Raw genomic sequence first — 21,761 nt, 5'->3', positions numbered from 1 at the left:
ATCCGTTTGCAAATTGAGACCATTTTTTTGCCTCTTGATATATAGCATTTCGGAGATCAATCTTTTACTCAAATATGGTTCTCGATCCAAAACCTGAACGCCATCCCAATCAAAAGTATGATCAAAACCAACCCTGTGATTCGTGATGACTGATTGAGAATTAGTGTTATGTCTAATGTGGCTGCGATGTTCGTTGATTCTGGTATGCAGTTGTCTGCAAGTTTGTCCAACGTAGGACGCATCGCAATCCATGCAGTTCAATTTGTATATGACGTTCAAAGAATTGGAGGTAGGAAGAGGATCCTTATGAGCCCTGATGAAGTTTTTCATTTTATTGATACTGTAATATGAGAGTCGAACATCCAAATCCTTAACGATATGTTTAAAACGCCCGGAGATTGAAGGAACGTATGGTATCGTGAAATAAGTAATGTGATCATTTGTGTTTATGACCTGGGTATTATTCACTAAGGAATTTGGTTTGAAAAGGTGTTTCTTAAGGCGGTCAACACATGTGTGGAAAATAAAATTTAAAGGGTATCCATTGCTTAAAAGGATGTTGATAGCCAATTTAAAATTATTATTTTTTTATATAACAGCTAAAATAGTAAGTTTATGAAAAAAATGCATATAACCTTTTTTGTGGGGTTTATCAGGGTCTTTATTTTTTGCCTAAAATTTTTTTCTCAAATCAATATTTTCGGAGATAAAAAGCATTAAAATTGTGAAACTTCAATTTGTTGTATCTTCTAAACCAATGTTATCCCTCATTTATTTCTTGCGTAGAATTACTCAGAAAAAGTTCCGCTACAACATATTTAAGTAGCGATAAAATCGATGAGGTTTGACCTTTTATACATATTTACCGCGATATTTGTTGATATTATTAGGCATTTTTTAATAAACATTTATTAAATAACAACAAATCTCTGATTGTTTCGTCCACATCTAATTGCTAAAAATGTCTTCTATTAAAAAATATTTTATTTTCTCTGTTTTCTATATGCATTTAAAAATAAGGTAAATGTTTACTTTAGGTTACACAGCTCGAAAAATTTTTATTTTCACATATGTTGTAGAAGATACATTCCTAAATAATACATCGTTTGAATTTTGCGGCGGTCTCTTTTCGTTTCTGAGATATACACTTTTGAAGTTTCTTATACTTTTATATCATCTTTTCGTTATATCCTATTTATGTATTTACATTTTTTGTTTACATTTGTTTCACGGTTTGATATTATATTTTACTTGTATGTTTATATTTTCTGTTTACGTTTGCTCGTTGTCGCTTCCATATCGCTAAGCTATAAAATTATTGTTTAGTTTCGCTAGAAATCTTGAAATCTAGAATAAATGTATTTGTAAACTTTGCTTTGTCTTGCAAAGTACATGCGTGGATATCATGTGTTTCGTCCCCCCTACGGGGGGCCTCCACTTTCGGAAGATATAACCTAACCCAACCCGTGTCTGAAGTGTGGAATATACCTGGCTTCGCATAAAAAGTTTCAAACTTATATAAACTCATGAACCATATGAATTATGTGAAGCGAAATGTCATATGTCAAGGTATTTCCTACACTTCAAACACGGGTTGGGTAAGGTTATATCTTCCGAAAGTGGAGCCCCCTCCGTAGGGGGAACGGAACACACGGTGTCCATGCATGTACTTTGCAAGGTAAAACAAAATTTACAAATATATATATTCTATTAAATATATTTTTTCTTAAACATACATGATGTGGTAAAATTATATTCTATTCATGAAACTTTTTTGTTAATAACTATTTAATAAATAACAAGCTACTAAAACCTTTTGAAAATTATTCAGAAAGATGACCCCGGTAAATGTAAATAGAAAAATATAAACATATTTAGAATGTAACGAAAAGATGATACAAGTAAGTATAAAATTTCAAAATCGCATATCTCAGGAACGAAGAGAAACCGCAAAATTCAAATGGTGTATTACTTAGGAATGTATCCTCTACAACATACGTGAAAATAAAAATTTTTCGAGCTGTGTAACTTAAAGTAAACATTTACCAAAAATAACAGTTTAAAAATGACAGTTACAGCAACTTCCTGTGGAATATCCTATATTTATTATTTATAATATTTAGAATGTTTTATTAGATACATGGTGATGCTGCCTATCCAGGACAAGGAGTTAATCAAGAATGCTTAACGTTGAGTAAAACACCACATTTTGAAATCGGTGGTACAATTCATTTGATAATTAATAATCAGTTAGGTTTCACAACTCCATCTTCAAGAAGTCGATCATCGAGATATTGCACGGATTTAGCAAAAAGTATATCTGCGCCTGTAATTCATGTAAATGGCGATAATCCTGAGGTATATTTTTATGGTAAAATTTCTCCATTCGTTAATATTGTTATTAACCGGTAATCATAATGTTTTGTAGATGGTGGTACGGGCTATAAGAATAGCCTTTAAATATCAAAGACAGTTTAGGAAGGATGTTTTTATCGATCTAAATTGTTTTAGAAGATGGGGTCACAATGAATTAGATGATCCTACAATCACAAACCCTCTTATGTATAAAATCATACAGAATCGACCGTAAGAACATATAATAAGCAATTTGTTATTAGAATTATTGATTATCATTCGCGAAAAATCATAATCAACATTAAGAATATTTTCAGAATATATAAATATCTGATTTAGATTTTTTTCACTTATCCACATTTATGAATAGAAATTTAATAACAATGTAGTTCTTAGATCTATAACATCTAAAATATTAAATTATTGAAGATTTGGATTAGAGAGAGAGAGAGAGAGAGAGAGAGAGAGATTAAAATTTTTATGTTTTGCAAATATTTTTAATCCTTTTTGCGGCATTGATGCTATATGGCGCAAAAAAATGTATCTTTGTGAGTATTAATGCCATATGATGCATATCGTTTATTTTTCGATTGACTGGACTGATTTTTATAATAATTGATACATAAGAATTTTTTGAATAACTGAATACGAATTCAAGATCAAAATTTCAAGATTCAAAATTGCAGGAACGATGAATGTGTAGGCGCGCCGCCATTATGTTACAATAAGACCACCTTCGCCACCGCGCACTTCTAGCCACGCGCATTGGCCGATCTTCTATTAATTTTTCGTTAATTATTATATCGCAAAACAGTAGAAGACCTTCCTTCTTAATTTGAGCCAATTTACCTTCACACTTCGGGACTGCGAAAAATTTTCAGACACCCTATATATATACAAGTATTATTGTATGTGTGTGCATAATATTATTGCTACAAAGAATAACAAAAATTAATAAAAATATAAAAAATATAAAAAATATGATTTTAAAAATATAGTTACAAGAAAAAAGTTGTGACATTGTCAGAACTCGAACTCGCATGCCTTAGCCTACTTATCCACCGCGCGATTCACGATTACTGTAACTAAAATACTCAATTTAATATACAGCCGTTTAAATAATTGCAGTTTTCTCATAAACGAAAGCCCGTGCACTCAGATCCTCTTTTATACTTTTATTACATATACATAACCTAACCTCATAACCTAACCTCTCCTTTCAAATGAGCTATGACTCATTCCATTTGGTATTTCACACTTCTTGTCATCTCCTTAATAAGACGAAGTAAAGTTCACTCTCAGCGAAGATCACGATGAAATGTACATGCACAGATACAATAGGTTCCGTTCCCCTACGGAGAGCTTCACTTCCAGAAGATATAGTGTGTGTGAAGTTAGCGTATCATTTTTGTGGAAAATCATAAATAATTAAGAGTTCTGCCTTTATTTACAATAGTTCTAGAGTTCTTGATAGTTTAAACAAATAGTTCTAGTGATTAAAGCAAAGAAAATGCCTTAGAACAAACTGATAATGCCAACTTATACAGGGTGTCCCATTTTAACTTGGACAGTAAAATATCTCAAAAACTAAGCCCAGCAAACAAAAATGTTTCAGACAAAAGTTATATTATTTCGAGGGGGCCATAAGATGGTACCATTGGTTTGATCTTGAAGAGTTATTTGAAGGTCACATGAAGGTCACCTTCAATTTCTTAAATGGAACCCCCTACTTTTTATTACTTATTCTTGTAGCATATCTCGTGAACTTTCCAAAACACTATAATTAAGTACCTTTTCGTTAAGTACTTTTTGAGTTATGAGGCTTGAAATAATTTCTTAATTTTACATAAACCGTAAAATATCTTGTAAAATATTCATTTTTCGATTATCTTACCTTAATACTTTTACGTACAAAATAATGAGAGGAATCAATTGGTGTAAAGAAAACACATAGTTGTTTTGAAGAAAAAATATGGAATTGTTAATTGCAAATTACATATTTTTTCTTCAGAACAACTATGTGTTTTCTTTACACCAATTGATTCCTCTCATTATTTTGTATGTAAAAGTATTAAGGTAAGATAATCGAAAAATGAATATTTTACAAGAAATTTTACGGTTTATGTAAAATTAAGAAATTATTTCAAGCCTCATAACTCAAAAAGTACTTAACGAAAAGGTACTTAATTATAGTGTTTTGGAAAGTTCTCGAGATAAGCTACAAGAATATGCAATGACAAATAGTAGGTTCCATTTAAGAAATTGAAGGTGACCTTGATGTGACCTTCAAATAACTCTTCAAGGTCAAACCAATGATACCATCTTATGGCCCCCTCGAAATCATATAACTTTTGTCTGAAACATTTTTGTTTGCTGGGCTTAGTTTTTGAGATATTTTACTGTCCAAGTTAAAATGGGACACCCTGTATATATACCAACCATACTTAGATATATGTATGCCAACTTCACGCAGCATATCACTTTGTCCTATGATATTTTCTTTATCAATAATTGTTCAAATTTAAAAGATTTATAGTTCTACATGAGTTCCAAGAAGAGTTCTGCCTTTTAAATTAAAAAAATATTAAATAAAACAAAATGAAGAAACCTCTTATCCATAGATGTATACAGATGATATGCTGGTATTTCGGTAGTTCTGTTTATTCTAAAACAGTTCTCGTAGTTCTGGGCATGTACATTGCCTTTCCAAAGAGTTCTAGTGATAAAAATAATTAAACAATTTTTTAAACAATTTTTTTACCAAAAAACGAGCATTTTCGAATATAGAGGTGATATGCTGGCCGTAATTCGACAGTTCTGTTTATTCTAAAACAGTCCTCGCATAGTTCTGAGCATATTAATGACTTTTCCAAAGAATTCTGAGTTCCGAGCATATTAATGACTTTTCCAAAGAGTTCTAGTTTTGAAAATGGAAACAGCTTAAAAAAAGAAAAAAATTTATTCAAAAAATTGTAACAATTTTTATCATCATAACTATTCGGAAAGGCACTGTACATGCTCAGAATTATGCCAGAACTGTTTTAAAATAAACAGAACTACCGAAATATGGCCAGCATATCACCCCTATCTTCGAAGATGCTCGTTTTTGGGTAAAAAAATTGTTTCAAAAATTTTCTAATTATTTTCAAAATTAGAACTCTTTGGAAAAGTCATTAATATGCTCAGAACTATGCGAGGACTGTTTTAGAATAAACAGAACTGTCGAATTACGGCCAGCATATCATCTCTATACTCGAAAATGCTCGTTTTTGGGTAAAAAAATTGTTTAAAAAATTGTTTAATTATTTTTATCACTAGAACTCTTTGGAAAGGCAATGAACATGCCCAGAACTATACGAGAACTGTTTTAGAATAAACAGAACTGTCGAATTACTACCAGCATGTCATCTCTATACTCGAAGATGCTCGTTTTTTGGGTAAAAAAATTGTTTAACAAATTTCTAATTATTTTCATAACTAGAACTCTTTGGAAAAGTCATTAATATGTTCAGAACTATGCGAGAACTGTTTTAGAATGAACAGAACTGTCGAATTACGGCCAGCATATCATCTCTATACTCGAAGATGCTTGTTTTTTTGGGTAAAAAAATTGTTTAAAAAATTGTTTAATTATTTTTATCACTAGAACTCTTTGGAAAAGTCATTAATATGCTCAGAACTATGCGAGAACTGTTTTAGAATAAACAGAACTGTCGAATTACGGCCAGCATATCATCTGTATACATCTATAGATAAGAGGTTTCTTTATTTTGTTTTATTTAATATTTTTTTAATTTAAAAGGCAGAACTCTTCTTAGAACTCATGTAGAACTATAAATCTTTTAAATTTGAACAATTATTGATAAGGAAAATAGGATATCAAAGGATATCATAGGATATCAAAGTGATATGCTGCGTGAAGTTGGCATATCAGTTTGTCCTAAGGCATTTTCTTGCTTTAATCACTAAAACTATTTGTTTAAACTATCAAGAACTCTATTGTAAATAACTATTGTAAATAAAGTCAGAACTCTTAATAATTTATGATTTTCCACAAAATGATACGCTAACTTCACACACACCTTCCGGAAGTGTTCCCCTTAGGGGGGGGGAGGTTGCCGGAATCCACTCTGTTCACGTATATACTTTACAAGACGAAGCGAATGTGAAGATCACGAGTTATGAAGCGGACTTATTTTAAAATCACCACACTCTTCGTCGTTATTATGTCCACGGTTTCAATAAATCCCCAAAAACTTATCTTTTTAAAAAAAGGTAAAAAAAAGGGCGCCAAGTTCATGCACTAATTGTATCCAACTGTCATATTGTCTAGAAAAATAGTGATATAAAAAAATTGCGCCAACTAAGAATAAAAATTTGTACAAGATAAATAGAAGTACAAGGAAGAAAGCTTGTACAAGTTAAATAGAAATATTTTAATTGAAAACATTTTTATACAAAAATAGTTGTTTTAATTTCAAAAATAGTAATATTAAAAAATTAAAAATTTATTCAAAAATTGAAAACTGAAAATTAATATAAAATAAAAAAGTAAAAAAAGTTTCAATTAAAAAAATTTGGCGCTGCCAATTTTATTAATATATTGTTCAGCTTAAAAGTCTAAATTTCCAAATATAAATCAATATAAATTAATTAAAGAAATTAGGTCATTAAATTTAAATGATAGACTAATAATTGGAATATGTCCCAATTTTTTAAATATATATATTTAATTGAAATATGTACCAATTTTATTGGCAGCGCCGTTTTTTTAATTAAAATTTTTTTACTTTTTTGTTTTATATTAATTTTCAGTTTTCAATTTTTAAATAAATTTTTAATTTTTTAATATTATTATTTTTGAAAATTAAAACAACTATTTTGTATAACAATGTTTTCAATTAAAATGCTTCTATTTAACTTGTACAAGCTATCTTCCTTGTACTTCTATTTATCTTGTACAAATTTTTATTCTTAGTTGGCGTAATTTTTTTATATCATTATTTTTATAGACAATATGACAGTTGGATACAATTAGTGCATGAACTTGGCGCCCTTTTTTTACATTTTTTTAAAATAATATGTTTTTGGGGATTATATCACTTCTTTTTTTGGCATAATTTGCTAAGAGATATTATATTTAAAAAAATATATATATATATGTATATGTATATATGTATATATGTATATTTTTTTAATATATAAGCATATTATATAAAAATATATATAGAATAAGTATATATAATATATATTTTATATATACATATACAGGGTGTATCTGAAATGATGCACTAAACTTTAGGAGCATATTCTAGAGGTCACAATAAGACTTTTTTTCTTATGAACATGGGCCCGCAAATGAACCCTCCTCCGAGCTAAAACTCGAAAATGTACAAACACCCGCAACGCAAATTTATTTATGTCTCAGGAGAGGGTGATAGGTAACGTCAAAACCAAGGTCAAATAATAAGGTAATTCATAATACAGCCAATTTTCAATTTTTTCCCCAAACTTTAGAAGCCTCTAGTTCGGAGGGAGGTTCATTTGCGGACCCATGTTCATAGGAAAAAAATGTCTTATTTTGACCTCTAGAATACGCTCCTAAAGTTTAGCGCATCATTTCAGATACACTCTGTATATACAGGGTGGCCCACGTAAAGTGTTACAAATTTATATCTCGGAAACGAAGCAATTTAGAGAAAAATGTTTCAGACAAAAGTTGTATGGTTTCAAGGGGAACATAAGATGGTGCCATTAGTATGGCCTTGAAGAGTCACCTGAAGGTCAAGTGAAGGTCACCTCCAACTTTTTAAATGGGACACCCTATATGCTTTTGCATATTCTTGTAGCTTATCTTGAGAGCTTTCCAAAACACTATAATTAAAAAAAAATGTAATTGTTAATTGCAAATTACATTTTTTCTTTCGAAACAATTATGTGTTTTCTTTACACCAATTGATTCCTCTCATTATTTTGTACATAAAAGTGTTAAGGTAAAGTAATCGAAAAATGAATATTTTACAAGATATTTTACGGTTTATGTAAAATTAAGAAATGATTTCAAGCCTCATAACTCGGAAAGTACTTAATGAAATCGAACTTAATTATAGTGTTTTGGAAAGCTCTCGAGATGAGCTACAAGAATATGCAAAAGCATATAGGGTCCATTTAAAAAGTTGGAGGTGACCTTAACGTGACCTTCAGGTGACTCTTCAAGGTCAAACTAATGGCATCGTATTATGTCCCCCTTGAAACCATACAACTTTTGTCTGAAACATTTTTCTCTAAATTGCTTCGTTTCCGAGATATAAATTTGTAACACTTTACGTGGGCCACCCTGTATATATGTATACAGGGTGAATCTGATAAAACGTCCACCGTGTTTTTCTCGAAAACGGTAAGAGATAGGTAGAAGACATCCATTATGAAAATTGTAGGATAAGTAGGGGCACATACTTTGATGAATAATGTTAATGTACAAAGGTGTTGTGTGTGTGTGTCTGTATGCGCGTGTATAAATGTAGATGTACGGATGTGTTGTGTGTGTGCGCGTGTATAAATGTATAAATTAATACCGGGCGCGATGCACTTGCCCGTTTCCCGGTATCGGCGCGTTATCGCATTCTTGCGGCTCGTCGGGCGCGTTTTTTTCGCGTTTCTTTGGCGCGGTTCTTCTCGCTCAGCTGTTCGGTTTTAAGTTGTGCGGCTTTAAATTCGGTTCGATATTCGGATTTGCTTTTAATTCTCCCCAGATGGATTTTTGGGTTTTCGGAAGGCGTCGCGACGCTAGCAAGCGTCGGAGGCGGCTCTTGTTCCACCCCGTGAAGGCGCGATGCCTGATGAGGATCTCGGTTCGGAGGCGATTTCACAGGCACCGATATCGATCGGCAGAGGCAGCGTTCACACTACCTTCTGGCCTTGTTACTATCGCAAGGATTTCTCTAGACTGCTTTGCTTGCCTTCTGACTAGCTCGGCGGCTTGAGAGGATCGCAAGGATCTGTCTTATGTGCCGTCGAGAGCCCGTTTTATACTCGGCTAATTACCCGCGCCGGCGTATTCGGTAATTACCCCCACCGAGCGGCGGTAAAAATCGGAGCGGTTCGTATCCGCCCGGGGGAGTTCGGGGTGCCGAACGCGGGTTCTCAGCCGCTGGTAACGGCTCCCGACGGCAGTCTCTCAATAGTTGAAAGTCCCTGCCTGGTTGTTCTCTACGTAATTAAAAATAGGCGCACAGCGCCTCTGCCATTGCCCGACCAATGTTCGTCAGGCGGCAGCTTCCGGCCGGTGTTCGCCGGGAAACGATGCATTCGGGGGTGCATCGTTACATCACCCTCCCGCTAAATAACGCCGGTGGTAGCGCAGTTTGCCGTCTCGGCTAAACCGCAGGATCCACTGTCGGTCTGCGGTGCGTGGGCGGTATCGGCGCGATACGTGGACCGCGAAGTGCGAGACCTCGAACACCAGGCCCGGTTCGACCTGGACGCGGATTGGCGGTGCAGGAATCGGGCCCATCGGCATCAGCAGCTCTGGCTCTGGCTCTGCGGATGTTGCTGCCGGCTGATTCTCCCGGGCCGGTGGTGGTGGTCGGCGCTCGTAAGGCCTTGGCGTCTCGGCGGCGGCGGAGGCGGTGTCGCCAAGATGGCGGCCTTCCTGGCGTTCTCTCTGACCGCTGGATCACGGTCCCGATCCGTGGCGGCCGGGGCTTCTCCGCTGGCTGCCCCGGTGGTTCAGCTGGTGCGGCTTCCGTTTCGGCCTCCTCGGCCAAGTAGGCATCAATAGCTGCCACGATATCGTCGTGTTCGCTCGACATCTCGCTGCTTTGTGTCGTGAATTCGGTTGTTCACGGCTTACTCGGCGTCGTCATCGCTGTCGGTGGGGATGAGGTCGTCTTCTCCCGGATTGTTTTTGTTTTGGGCCGTTGCCTTGAGGTCTTGTATATGTACGTGTCGAACCCATTTTCCCCGCTTGCTCCTCAGGTCGACAAATACGGGGGACACGTATTTCCTTACCTCGAACCACCATATTTCGGTGCTAGTTTTAAAAGCGTCGGTTTTTTTCGACAGGGGATGTTCCTTTTTGAGCACCCACTCCCCTAGCTGCGGTTTCCAGGCCCGACGTCGCAGGTCGTAATATTTTCGCTGGCGTTGAAACGCCTGGGCCAGGCTGATGCGCACGAGCTCGTATGCCTCTTGTAACTTCTGGTGCATCGCGTCCGGTGTTTCTGGCGTCGTATTTCGCTCCTCGGTTTCGGCCGGCGAGGCGAGCTCTCTCCCGTGATTTAAATAGGCGGGCGTGTACCCGGTTGCGTCATGCATGGCCGTATTGTACGCGAATTGTAATTCTGGCAGGTGCTCGTCCCAGGTGCGGTGGTCCTTGTCCACGTACTGACTGATCATCGTCTTGATCGTTCGATTCGTACGTTCCACCGGGTTGCAATGCGGTGCGTACGCCGGGGTGGTTACGTGTTTGATTCCGCTATCCGGCAAGCGTTCCTCCAATTGTTTTGAGCGGAGTTGCGTGCCGTTATCCGTGAGAATGGATCCTGGACGGCCGTGTTTCAGGATGACGTAGTTGGTAATCGCCTGTGTTACGGCATCGGCGGTGGCACGACGAAGAGGCACGAACTCGGCCCATTTTGAGAACCTGTCCTGCATGGACAAGAGCCATGTGTGCCCTCTGCGAGACCGTGGTAATGGTCCTACTAAATCGACCGTAACTTGTTCCCATGGTCGTGTGATGTTGGTCGCGTGCATCTTCCCGGCTAGTCGGTGTTGGTTCGCCTTATGTCTTTGGCAATTTTGACAGGCCTTGACATAGTTCGCCGCCTCGCGGAACATTCCTGGCCAGTAATAATGTTCGGCCATTCTGGCGATGGTCTTGGCGATTCCCAAGTGCCCGGCGGTCGGAGCATCATGGGCCTTCTCGAGCACCCCTTTTCGGAGCGGTTGTGGAACGCAGATCTTCCACTGCTGTACCTCCGGTGTCTCCTTAAAATCGAGGCTGTGCAGCACATGCTTGTAGAGCCTCCCTTGCTCGATTCTGTAGTCTGGTCTCGCGGCAGGATCGTCCTTTACCTCCCGGAGGATACGCTGATACCAGCGACAGCGTGCAGTGCGAGCGGCACAGCTTTCGGGCTGGCGCGACAGTGCGTCCGTGACGCGATTCAGAGTCCCGCAACGGTATTGTATCTCCATGTTGTACTGCTGCAGTTCCAATGCCCATCGCCCGAGGCGTCCCGTGGGCGAGTCGATTTTCCGCAGCCATTTCAGGACCTGGTGATCTGTTACGACCGTGAAGTCGTATCTCTCCAGATAGTTACGCATCTGGCGGATGCCCCATATGACGGCGAGACACTCAAGCTCCGTCGCGCTATAATTTCTTTCGGCCGCGTTGAGTGTGCGACTTGTGTAGGCAATAACTCGGTCGCCTTCTTCGTAACGCTGGGTCAATACGGCCCCGAGTCCGGTACTGCTGGCATCCGTTTGCAAAAAGAAACGTCGCTTGAAATCCGGGCAAGCGAGAACGGGTGCGGAAATTAATCGCTCCTTGAGAGCGCGGAACGCGATTGCCTCCTCGTTCCCCCATTTCCATCGGGCGTTTTTACGCGTTAGCTGTGTCAGCGGAGCGGCTATGGTTGAGAAGTTTTCGATAAACCGTCGGTACCATGACGCCATCCCGAGAAATTGGCGGATTTGCTTTATCGTTGTTGGCTCTGGTCATTCGGCCACGGCACTGACTTTTTCCGGGTCAGTTCGGATTCCGTCCCGTCCCACTACGTGTCCCAGATATTTTAATTGCTCGACGCAGAATTTACACTTCTCCGGGTTCAGTCGAAGACGCGCTTCCCGAAGTCGACGGAAGGTTTCGGCGAGCAGCTCGAGATGTTCCGAGAATGTGCGGCTAATGACGATTATGTCGTCCAAGTACACGAAGACGTGCGGTTCGAGGTCGGGTCCGAGGACGGTATCTAATAGCCGTTGGAAAGTGGCGGGCGCCGGGTGCAGTCCGAACGGCATGACCCGGAAGTGAAAAAGCCCTTTTCCGGGCACCGTAAAGGCGGTAATTGGTCGGCTCTCCGGCGTGAGTGGTACCTGCCAGTATCCGTTTTTGAGGTCGAGAGTCGACAGATAGCGGGCCCCCCTTAATTTGTCTAAGGTGGCGGTTACTTGGGGTAGCGGGTACGCGTCGCGATGGATCACCTCGTTCACGCGGCGGAAGTCAATGCAAAAGCGGGATTTGCCGTCTTTTTTCCGGACCACCACTATCGGTGAACTCCATGGGCTGTCGGAGGATTCAATAATGCCTTGCTCCAGCATTTCCTCCACTTCGTGGTCGATTATGGCCTGCATGGCCGGATTCCGCGGCCGGTACCGTTGCTTAATGGGGGTCGCGTCTTTCAAGCGGATCCGATGTTGGATTCTCTCGGTGGGTCTGCCGATTTCTTCGAACTTCCGGAGTTCCACCTCTAAAAAATCCTGGAGCGCTCGGCGCTCCTCCGGTGTCTGGCTGGCCAACCCCTTGGCGGCCCAGCACTGACCTCCCTCCCTGATGACGGACAGGGGCGGTGGCGGAACCTTCAGCCTTAATTTGGCCTGAATGTCGATCCCGAGAGGGAGATCACTCTCCATCTCGGGCAGAATCGTGAAGGTTGCGTGACCTTCTTGCCTCGTACGCAAAGGGGAACGGTCACGGTCCCGGGGGCGTCTGCCGGCGTCCTGTCCACCAGCAGGATTTGTCCCCCTCCCCCTGTTTGTTCGATCACTCCTTCCCGTCGGAGTGCGTCCACGGTGTGGCGGTTCATGAGGGAGACCTCCTACCCGGAATCGATCAGGGCGTCGAATTGCCGTCCCTTGATGGTCACGTATATGTGCGGTCGGGGAAGAAACCTTATGCGGAGTTTTGGGCGGGGGTCGCGACCGTAAGATCCCCCACCCCTGACGCGTTTCCCGGACGCGGATGACATTCGGAGGTCAACACGCCGTCCTTGCCGCACTGGGAGCAGAACTTTAAAGCTGGGCGCCGGCACTGGGCCCGCGTGTGCCCCCGCTGCTTGCAGCGCCAGCTGCATTCGCGCTTGTTATACGTGGCGGCGACGGTCGGGGTCGGTTTCTCGCGCTTCTTCATCTCCCGTTTCTCCCGCTCTATGTCCTCGAATTCTTTTGCCCGGGTCTGTAACTCGGCGATACTCCGGATATCGTCCACGCGAACATACGCCTTGTAATCGGGATGCATAATCTCGTATATTAAGTCGAGCTGCTCTTCGCGCGAAAACCCCCCGGCCCGGCGCATCAGTGTCATCATCACCGTGTAGCGTGTAAACTCCTCGTCGCTCGTCTGATGACGACCAATGATTTCTCGGCGCAAAGAGGCCGCGTATCGCCGTGGGAAAAATTGCAAATGAAATGCTCGCTCAAAGTCGTTCCACGTCCGCCAATCCTCGCGGTGGTCCCGGTACCACAACAGTGTATCGCTCTTTAACATCTCGGGCAACCCCTTTAGCATCTAGGGCCCCGAGATCCCATATCCGTCCCTGAGTTCGCGGAGTCGCTCCAGAGACGCGGCAGGGTCCCGACCATCGAAATGGCAACCCCACTTCCGGATCTGATTGATTATCTTCGCGTCCGTGGCCGGCGCTTCCACGGCATGCTCGTGTTGGTTTGGAGTGGTCACCGTAATGCACGGAGCCGGCCCCGCGCTTGTCTCCCCCCCGGCGGTTCGAACTCGTCCGGATTGTCATCGACAAAATTACTCATTCGGCGACGGAGTTCGTCCAGCAGTCCGGAATCATCAAGGTCGTATGACCGCAGAATGGCCGCCAACTGGGCCTTCGGTAGGGCGTAAATCCACCCCTTCATTTTCACGCGTTTCCTTGCGCACCTGCACGGTTTTCTATTTAAACGGTCCCTGTTCGGGCGCCAATGTAACGGGCGGTTTTCCGTATACCGCGGAATCTGAATTATACGGATAGCCGTCGGATCCAGGTGGCGGAATCAATAATTCGCTGACGTGGATGTGTGTGAAATAATGTATTTATTGGTTCCGGTGTAAATGTACAAATGTGTTGTGTGAGTGTGTATGCGCGTGTATAAATGTATATGTACAGATGTGTTGTGTGTGTGCGCGCGTATAATGTTAATGTACAAAGGTGTTGTGTGTGTGTGTGTGTCTGTATGCGCGTGTATAAATGTAGATGTACGGATGTGTTGTGTGTGTGCGCGTGTATAAATGTATAAATTAATACCGGGCGCGATGCACTCGCCCGTTTCCCGGTATCGGCGCGTTATCGCATTCTTGCGGCTCGTCGGGCGCGTTTTTTTCGCGTTTCTTTGGCGCGGTTCTTCTCGCTCAGCTGTTCGGCTTTAAATTCGGTCCGATATTCGGATTTGCTTTTAATTCTCCCCAGATGGATTTTCGGGTTTTCGGAAGGCGTCGCGACGCTAGCAAGCGTCGGAGGCGGCTCTTGTTCCACCCCGTGAAGGCGCGATGCCTGATGAGGATCTCGGTTCGGAGGCGATTTCACAGGCACCGATATCGATCGGCAGAGGCAGCGTTCACACTACCTTCTGGCCTTGTTACTATCGCAAGGATTTCTCTAGACTGCTTTGCTTGCCTTCTGACTAGCTCGGCGGCTTGAGAGGATCGCAAGGATCTGTCTTATGTGCCGTCGAGAGCCCGTTTTATACTCGGCTAATTACCCGCGCCGGCGTATTCGGTAATTACCCCCACCGAGCGGCGGTAAAAATCGGAGCGGTTGGGATCCGCCCGGGAGAGTTCGGGGTGCCGAACGCGGGTTCTCAGCCGCCGGTAACGGCTCCCGACGACAGTCTCTCAATAGTTGAGAGTCCCTGTCCGGTTGTTCTCTACGTAATTAAAAATGGGCGTACAGCGCCTCTGCCATTGCCCGATCGATGTTCGCCAGGCGGCAGCTTCCGGCCGGTGTTCGCCGGGAAACGATGCATTCGGGGGTGCATCGTTACAAGCTTAATAACTTTTGTATCAGAGTTTTTTTCGAAAATTCAACCGTTGTCAAAGTATCGACAAAATAAGTCAGAATGAAAATTTGGAATAAATTTTTTTATTATTCCTAACTGTACTTACTGTAGTACACTTACTGTAGTAACTGTTCAAAATGTGCACCAAGTTGAGACAGACATGCTTGTAGTCTTCGCGGAAAGCTTGCTTGTACTTCTTCTAACTCCTGTGTGGTTATTTCGCGAAAAATTATTTTAATTCTTTCTATCATATTTTCTCGAGTGGTAGGACGTTGAAAATAGGCTAACTCCTTAACTCTTCCCCAGAGGTAAAAGTGCAAACATGTTAAGTCGGGTGATCTCGCAGGAAATAGTACAGGACCACCTCTACTTATCCATATGTTTGGAAACATTCTGTTGAGCTCTTGCCTCGTATTTATTCCAAAGTGAGGTCGATCACCCGACTTAACATGTTTTGATTTTTCCAAATTTTCATTCTGACTTATTTTGTCGATACCTTGACAACGGTTGAATTTTCGAAAAAAATTGATACAAAAGTTATTAAGCTCATTGAGTACTATCGATACAGTGACTACAAAGTACTCCTTTCTATTTAAAAAAAAATTTTTTTTAAATTCTTGATGTGAAAAACGGACATTCAAGGTTATTCAAGGTCATCAAAGTATGTGCCCCTACTTATCCTACAATTTTCATAATGGATGTCTTCTACCTATCTCTTACCGTTTTCGAGAAAAACACAGTGGACGTTTTATCAGACTCACCCTGTATACATATATACAGGGTGGCCCACGTAAAGCGTTACAAATTTATATCTCGGAAACGAAGCAATTTAGAGAAAAATGTTTCAGACAAAAGTTGTATGGTTTCAAGGGGGACATAAGACGGTGCCATTAGTTTGACCTTGAAGAGTCACCTGAAGGTCACATTAAGGTCACTTCCAACTTTTTAAATGGACCCTATATGCTTTTGCATATTCTTGTAGCTCATCTCGAGAGCTTTCCAAAACACTGTAATTAAGTTAGTTTTCATTAAGTACTTTCCGAGTTATGAGGCTTGAAATCATTTCTTAATTTTACATAATCCGTAAAATATCTTGTAAAATATTCATTTTTCGATTACCTTACCTTAATACTTTTATGTACAAAATAATGAGAGGAATCAATTGGTGTAAAGAAAATACATAGTTATTTTTAAGAAAAAATATAATTGTTAATTGCTAATTACATATTTTTTCTTCGAAACAACTATGTTTTTTCTTTACACCAATTGATTTCTCTCATTATTTTGTACATAAAAGTATGAAGATAAGATAATCGAAAAATGAATATTTTACTAGATATTTTATTGTTTATGTAAAATTAAAAAATGATTTCAAGCCTCATAACTCGAAAAGTACTTAATGAAAACTAACTTAATTGTAGTGTTTTGGAAAGCTCTTGAGATGAGCTACAAGAATATGTAAAAGTATATAAGGTGACCCATTTAAAAAGTTTGAGGTGACCTTCACGTAACCTTCAGGTGACTCTTTAAGGTCAAACTAATGACACCATCTTATGTCGCCCTCGAAACCATACAACTTTTGTCTAAAACACTTTCTAGTGAATCTCTTCCTTATCGAGATATTCGACCGTGTCCAGACTTTTTTAACACCCAGTATAAGGGTCGGACTCAAATAGCTTTGGAGATATAGGCTGAAAAAGGATAAAAATAATAAATACAAAAATAAGGTAAACCTTCGGAAAACCTACCTATATGAAATAATGGGTAAGAATACCCAATTTCTACGTATTTTTACCTCCTGAACACGAATATGAAACTTAAAAATAGCGGTCGAACTCGCAAGTAGAAGAAAAACGCAAAAAAAGGTAAACTAAAAGTAAATAAAAAAAAGGTAAACAATTTAAATTTATATAGAATTTAATACAATTTAATACAATTAAAAAATATCACAAATGTGTGTACACACACACACACACACACACACACACACACACACACACACACACACACACGGGGCCTCGACCCCCCCTCCCGCAACCACCCCGCCGGTAGGGGACGCATTGCGAAGAGTTCAATCACAATGGATATATGCTGTAAATTGTAAAGCGAGGTCCACTTTGCCTACCGGCGGGGTGGTTGCGGGAGGGGGGGGCCGAAGGCCCCCCTTGCACCCCCCGCGTGTGTGTGTATACACATACATTTGTGATATTTTTTAATTGTATTAAATTGTATTAAATTCTATATAAATTTAAATTGTATTAAATGTATTTAAAATTACTATTTTTTCATATAACAGCTAAAATAGTAGGTTTATGAAAAAAATGCATATATCCTTTTTTGTAGTTTTTCAGCGGCTTTATTTTTTGCTTAAAATTTTTTTTCTCAAATTAATATTTTCGGAGATAAAGAGCATTAAAATTGTGAAATTCTTTTGTTAATAACTTTTTAATAAACGACCGTCGGCTAAAACCTTCAGAATATTAATTAGAGATATGACCTTGACAACATATGTCAATGACACATTTGTGCGAAGGTGGACCCTTTGTATGCATAATTACTAAATCTGGATCTATTATTGTATATGGTGAAAATTATGTGAAATTCATAAAACTTTTTTTTCTATAATTTTTTAATAAACAACGACCGACGGCTAAAACCTTTGGAATGTTACTCAGGAGGATGACCTTGACAACATATGTCAAGGTCAAAGTCATACGAGCAGGGTCCCCTTTTATTCAGGTTTACCGTCCCCCTCCGATTTTGATGAGCTTTTAATATATTGTTTTCTAAACAAAAATAAAGGAACCCGTATTTTTTATACAAGCCCATAGGCGTGTCTAAGAGGTAAGACACTCCTTTGAAAAAAATCGGTTTTTTCTTCCGAGATGAATATTTTAGAAACTATAAGAGATAGAAAAAAATTTTCAAACTAAAAGTAATTAAAGTAAATTAAATGGCTTCAAGAGTGCAACAATAACAAAAAAATTTTTATTTTTTTAATTTTTCAAAATATCCCCACCACTATATATATTTTTTTAAATTTTGAAATTTCTTTATTATCAAGTGAAAGGTTATTTTTTTACGAATCCAATCATGATACATAATTAAGTTATGTTTCAAAAAATTATTTTCCAAAATTAATTATATATTTCTCTGTAATACCCTGTTCATATCCGTCCATACGCTCGATTTTTCGTGCAACACATCTTGTTTTTCTATAATATAAGTAGAAAGATAAGTAAACACAACATTTATCTATGTGCGTTTTTCTTCGCGTGCATAGCTAAAGTAACATTGATATAACAAATCAAATTTATATTTAATATGTGATAAGATATTAAAACCTTAAATATAAATAAGCTCAAAATATATGCATGAAATGACGCACGAGACTCTAAACTTGTTTAATTTTGAGACGGCACAAGATGAAATAATAATAATAATAACAACAATAACAATAACAATGACAATGACAACGACAACGACAACGACAACGACAACGACAACGACAATAACAATAACAATAATAATAATAATGATAATGATATAATTATATAATTATGTAATTGCATAGCTTTACGAATGCATGCTGCACTTATTTATTACACTTATTGTTTTATGTAGAAATGGAATTAGTATCTTATATCTTATATCACGAATCGTAGCTATTATTTTTCTCTGGCTTGTTGTTTGACGTTTGCAGAAGAGATTAGAAACTTAAAAAATTCAAAGATTAATGATTATGAAAATGTTTGAAGTATACAATATAAATATATTATATATCATTGGAGCAATAGTATAAAATGTGTAAAAAAAATGTTTCGGCCATTGTACAACTTTATCAGTTTGAAGATGATATTCCTCCTAGTTTTGGCAGATAAAATCTAGATTTAGTGATAATATTCAATCTACAAGGTTTGGGATAAATATTTCTTTAGATCAAAATTTATTAGTTGCTCTGCGTCGTATGAGAATTGAAGCAAAAATGGAAGAGAGAGGAAGGAGAAGGACATTCGCATGAAAATTTTTCAGACGGAGATAACTAGACTTTGAACACTTATGTAAATAATATTATAAAAGAAGTAATATATATATGAAAATTTTGTAATTGTAATATACAATTTTATAAAGATCATCAATAAGAGAGGAGGAGAAAGGATAAGATAAAAGAAGGTGTAAACATATAATATTCATTTATTAAATTATATATAAATATATAAATATATAATCCAAAAAACCTTGTATTTTGTACCTTGGATTGCTAAAGAACGACCACTGTGAAATTCTAATTGAAAATCGCTTTTGGTTAAAAACCAAAGTGGTTTTCAATTAGAATTTCACAGTGGTCGTTCTTTAGCAATCCAAGGTACAAAAAAGGTAGAATGCACAGTCAATATTGACAACTACACATAGTCATATTATACAACCAACAATTTCAGGTGATGGTAGATTATTATCGCCTCTGTTTCAGGTATATCAAAAGAATTTTGAAAATCAAAAGAATCTTCTTCATCTATTTCAAAATTTCCTCATACATTTGTTACAGCATATTTTCTATTTTCTCTTTTACTTCTGTTTCTTCATTTGTAACAGGAGTTTGTGGCAAATTAAAGCGGCAGTAAATAGAAGTATTATGACATTTCGCGGATTGAACTGCATTTTATTGTAAAAATATAATGGTAAATGTTTACTTTACGTCACACAGCTCGAAAAATTTTTATTTTCACATATGTTGTAGAGGATACATTCCTAAGTAATACACCGTTTGAATTTTGTGGCGCTCTCTCTTCGTTCCTGAGATATGCAATTTTGAAGTTTTATACTTTCATGTCATCTTTTCGTTATATCCTATTTATGAGTTTACATTTTTTGTTTACATTTGCTCAACACGGTTTCATATTATATTTTCCTTGTGTGTTTATATTTTTTTGTTTACGTTTGCTCGTTGTGACTTCCATGTCGCTAAGCTATAGAAATATCAGAAATGTATGTGTACACACACACACACACACACACACACACACACACACACACACACACACACACACGCACGCACGCACGCACGCACGCACGCACGCACGCGGGGGGTGCAAGGGGGGCCTTCGGCCCTCCCTCCCGCAACCACCCCGCCGGTAGTCAAGGTGGACCTCGCTTTACAACTTACAGCATATATCCATTGTGATTGAACTCTTCGCAATGCGTCCCCTACCGGCGGGGTGGTTGCGGGAGAGGGGCCGAAGGCCCTCTTGCACCCCCGCGCGCGTGTGTGTGTGTGTGTGCCTATATTTCTTCTTAAACATACATGATGTGGTAAAATTATATTGTATTCTTGAGACTTTTTTGTTAATAACTATTTAATAAATAACAATAAGCGGCTAAAACCTTCTGAAAGTTATTCAGAAAAATGACCTCAGGAAATGTAAACAGAAAAATATAAACATATTTATAAAGTAACGAAAAGATGATACAAGTAAGTATAAAATTTAAAAATCGCATATCTCAGGAACGAAGAGAGAGCGCCACAAAATTCAAATGGTGTATTACTTAGGAATGTATCCTCTACAACATATGTGAAAATAAAAATTTTTCGAGCTGTGTGACGTAAAGTAAACATTTACCAATATAATTAGTAATTATGCTTAAAGAATGATAAATTTTATTTCATGCTTATTGTATTTATTTTTACCTTTTTTAAATTTTCTCCTTTTTCCTTGAGAAGTCTGTTTAATAAAACAGACGATAATTTTATATAAACATCTGTTTTTTCCACAAAAGTTATAAGTATCAAAAAATTTCAATAATACTCTAAAAAAATAAAAATTTATGTTATAATTATGATTTTATACAGCCACAAAAGTAAGAAAATCGTAAGAAAAATATGAATTAATAGATTTTAAAATATCAATAAATACAAGAGCACATGCATCGATTTAGTACACCATTAAACGATGTCGTATTAAATTAACACTCGCAAAATAACAACTTTTTATACTATCTCGCCCCAACAGATTTAGATATATTTATATGATTTTGGTCAGATATATTTATATGATATATTATTTTTGTATGATTTTTATGTCTTGATATTTATTATATATTCAACTGTTTAGGGTTAAATGTCTAGCACGATAAAAACTTCTGATAATTATATAAAATGTCTTTCAAATGTATCTGTTAATTATCTTTTATTACGGAAAAACAGGATATGTTGCGCGAAAAATCGAGCGCATGGACGGACACGAATAGCGTATTACACAAAGAGGTTTATAATTAATTCTGGAAAATGATTTTTCGAAACATAACTTAATCATATATAGTTGGGTTCGTAAAAAAATAACCTTTCACTTGGTAATAAAGAAATTTCAAAATTAAAAAAAATTTAGTGGTGGGGATATTTTGAAAAATTAAAAAAA

General features: G+C 38.4%; 1 protein-coding gene across 3 annotated transcripts in view; it reads left to right on the top strand.

Annotated features, from left to right (window-relative positions):
• Window positions 1–21,761, top strand: part of LOC145975617 (2-oxoadipate dehydrogenase complex component E1) — a 330,754-nt gene that overhangs the window by 109,577 nt on the left and 199,416 nt on the right. For all 3 annotated transcript variants that reach the window (XM_083106211.1, XM_083106214.1, XM_083106212.1), the window contains exons 5-6: window positions 2,137–2,358; window positions 2,429–2,586. In XM_083106211.1, coding sequence (XP_082962337.1) covers window positions 2,137–2,358; window positions 2,429–2,586 — 380 coding nt within the window. The remainder of the gene's footprint in view (window positions 1–2,136; window positions 2,359–2,428; window positions 2,587–21,761) is intronic.

The sequence above is a fragment of the Camponotus vicinus genome, unplaced genomic scaffold (genome assembly GCF_025532165.1).
Source record: "Camponotus vicinus isolate PSW18456_S1 unplaced genomic scaffold, iyCamVici1.0 SCAF_8, whole genome shotgun sequence".
NCBI classification, from domain to species: domain Eukaryota; kingdom Metazoa; phylum Arthropoda; class Insecta; order Hymenoptera; family Formicidae; genus Camponotus; species Camponotus vicinus.
Note: the sequence above shows the minus strand (reverse complement) of the source record. Positions and strands in the feature narration are given on the sequence as shown.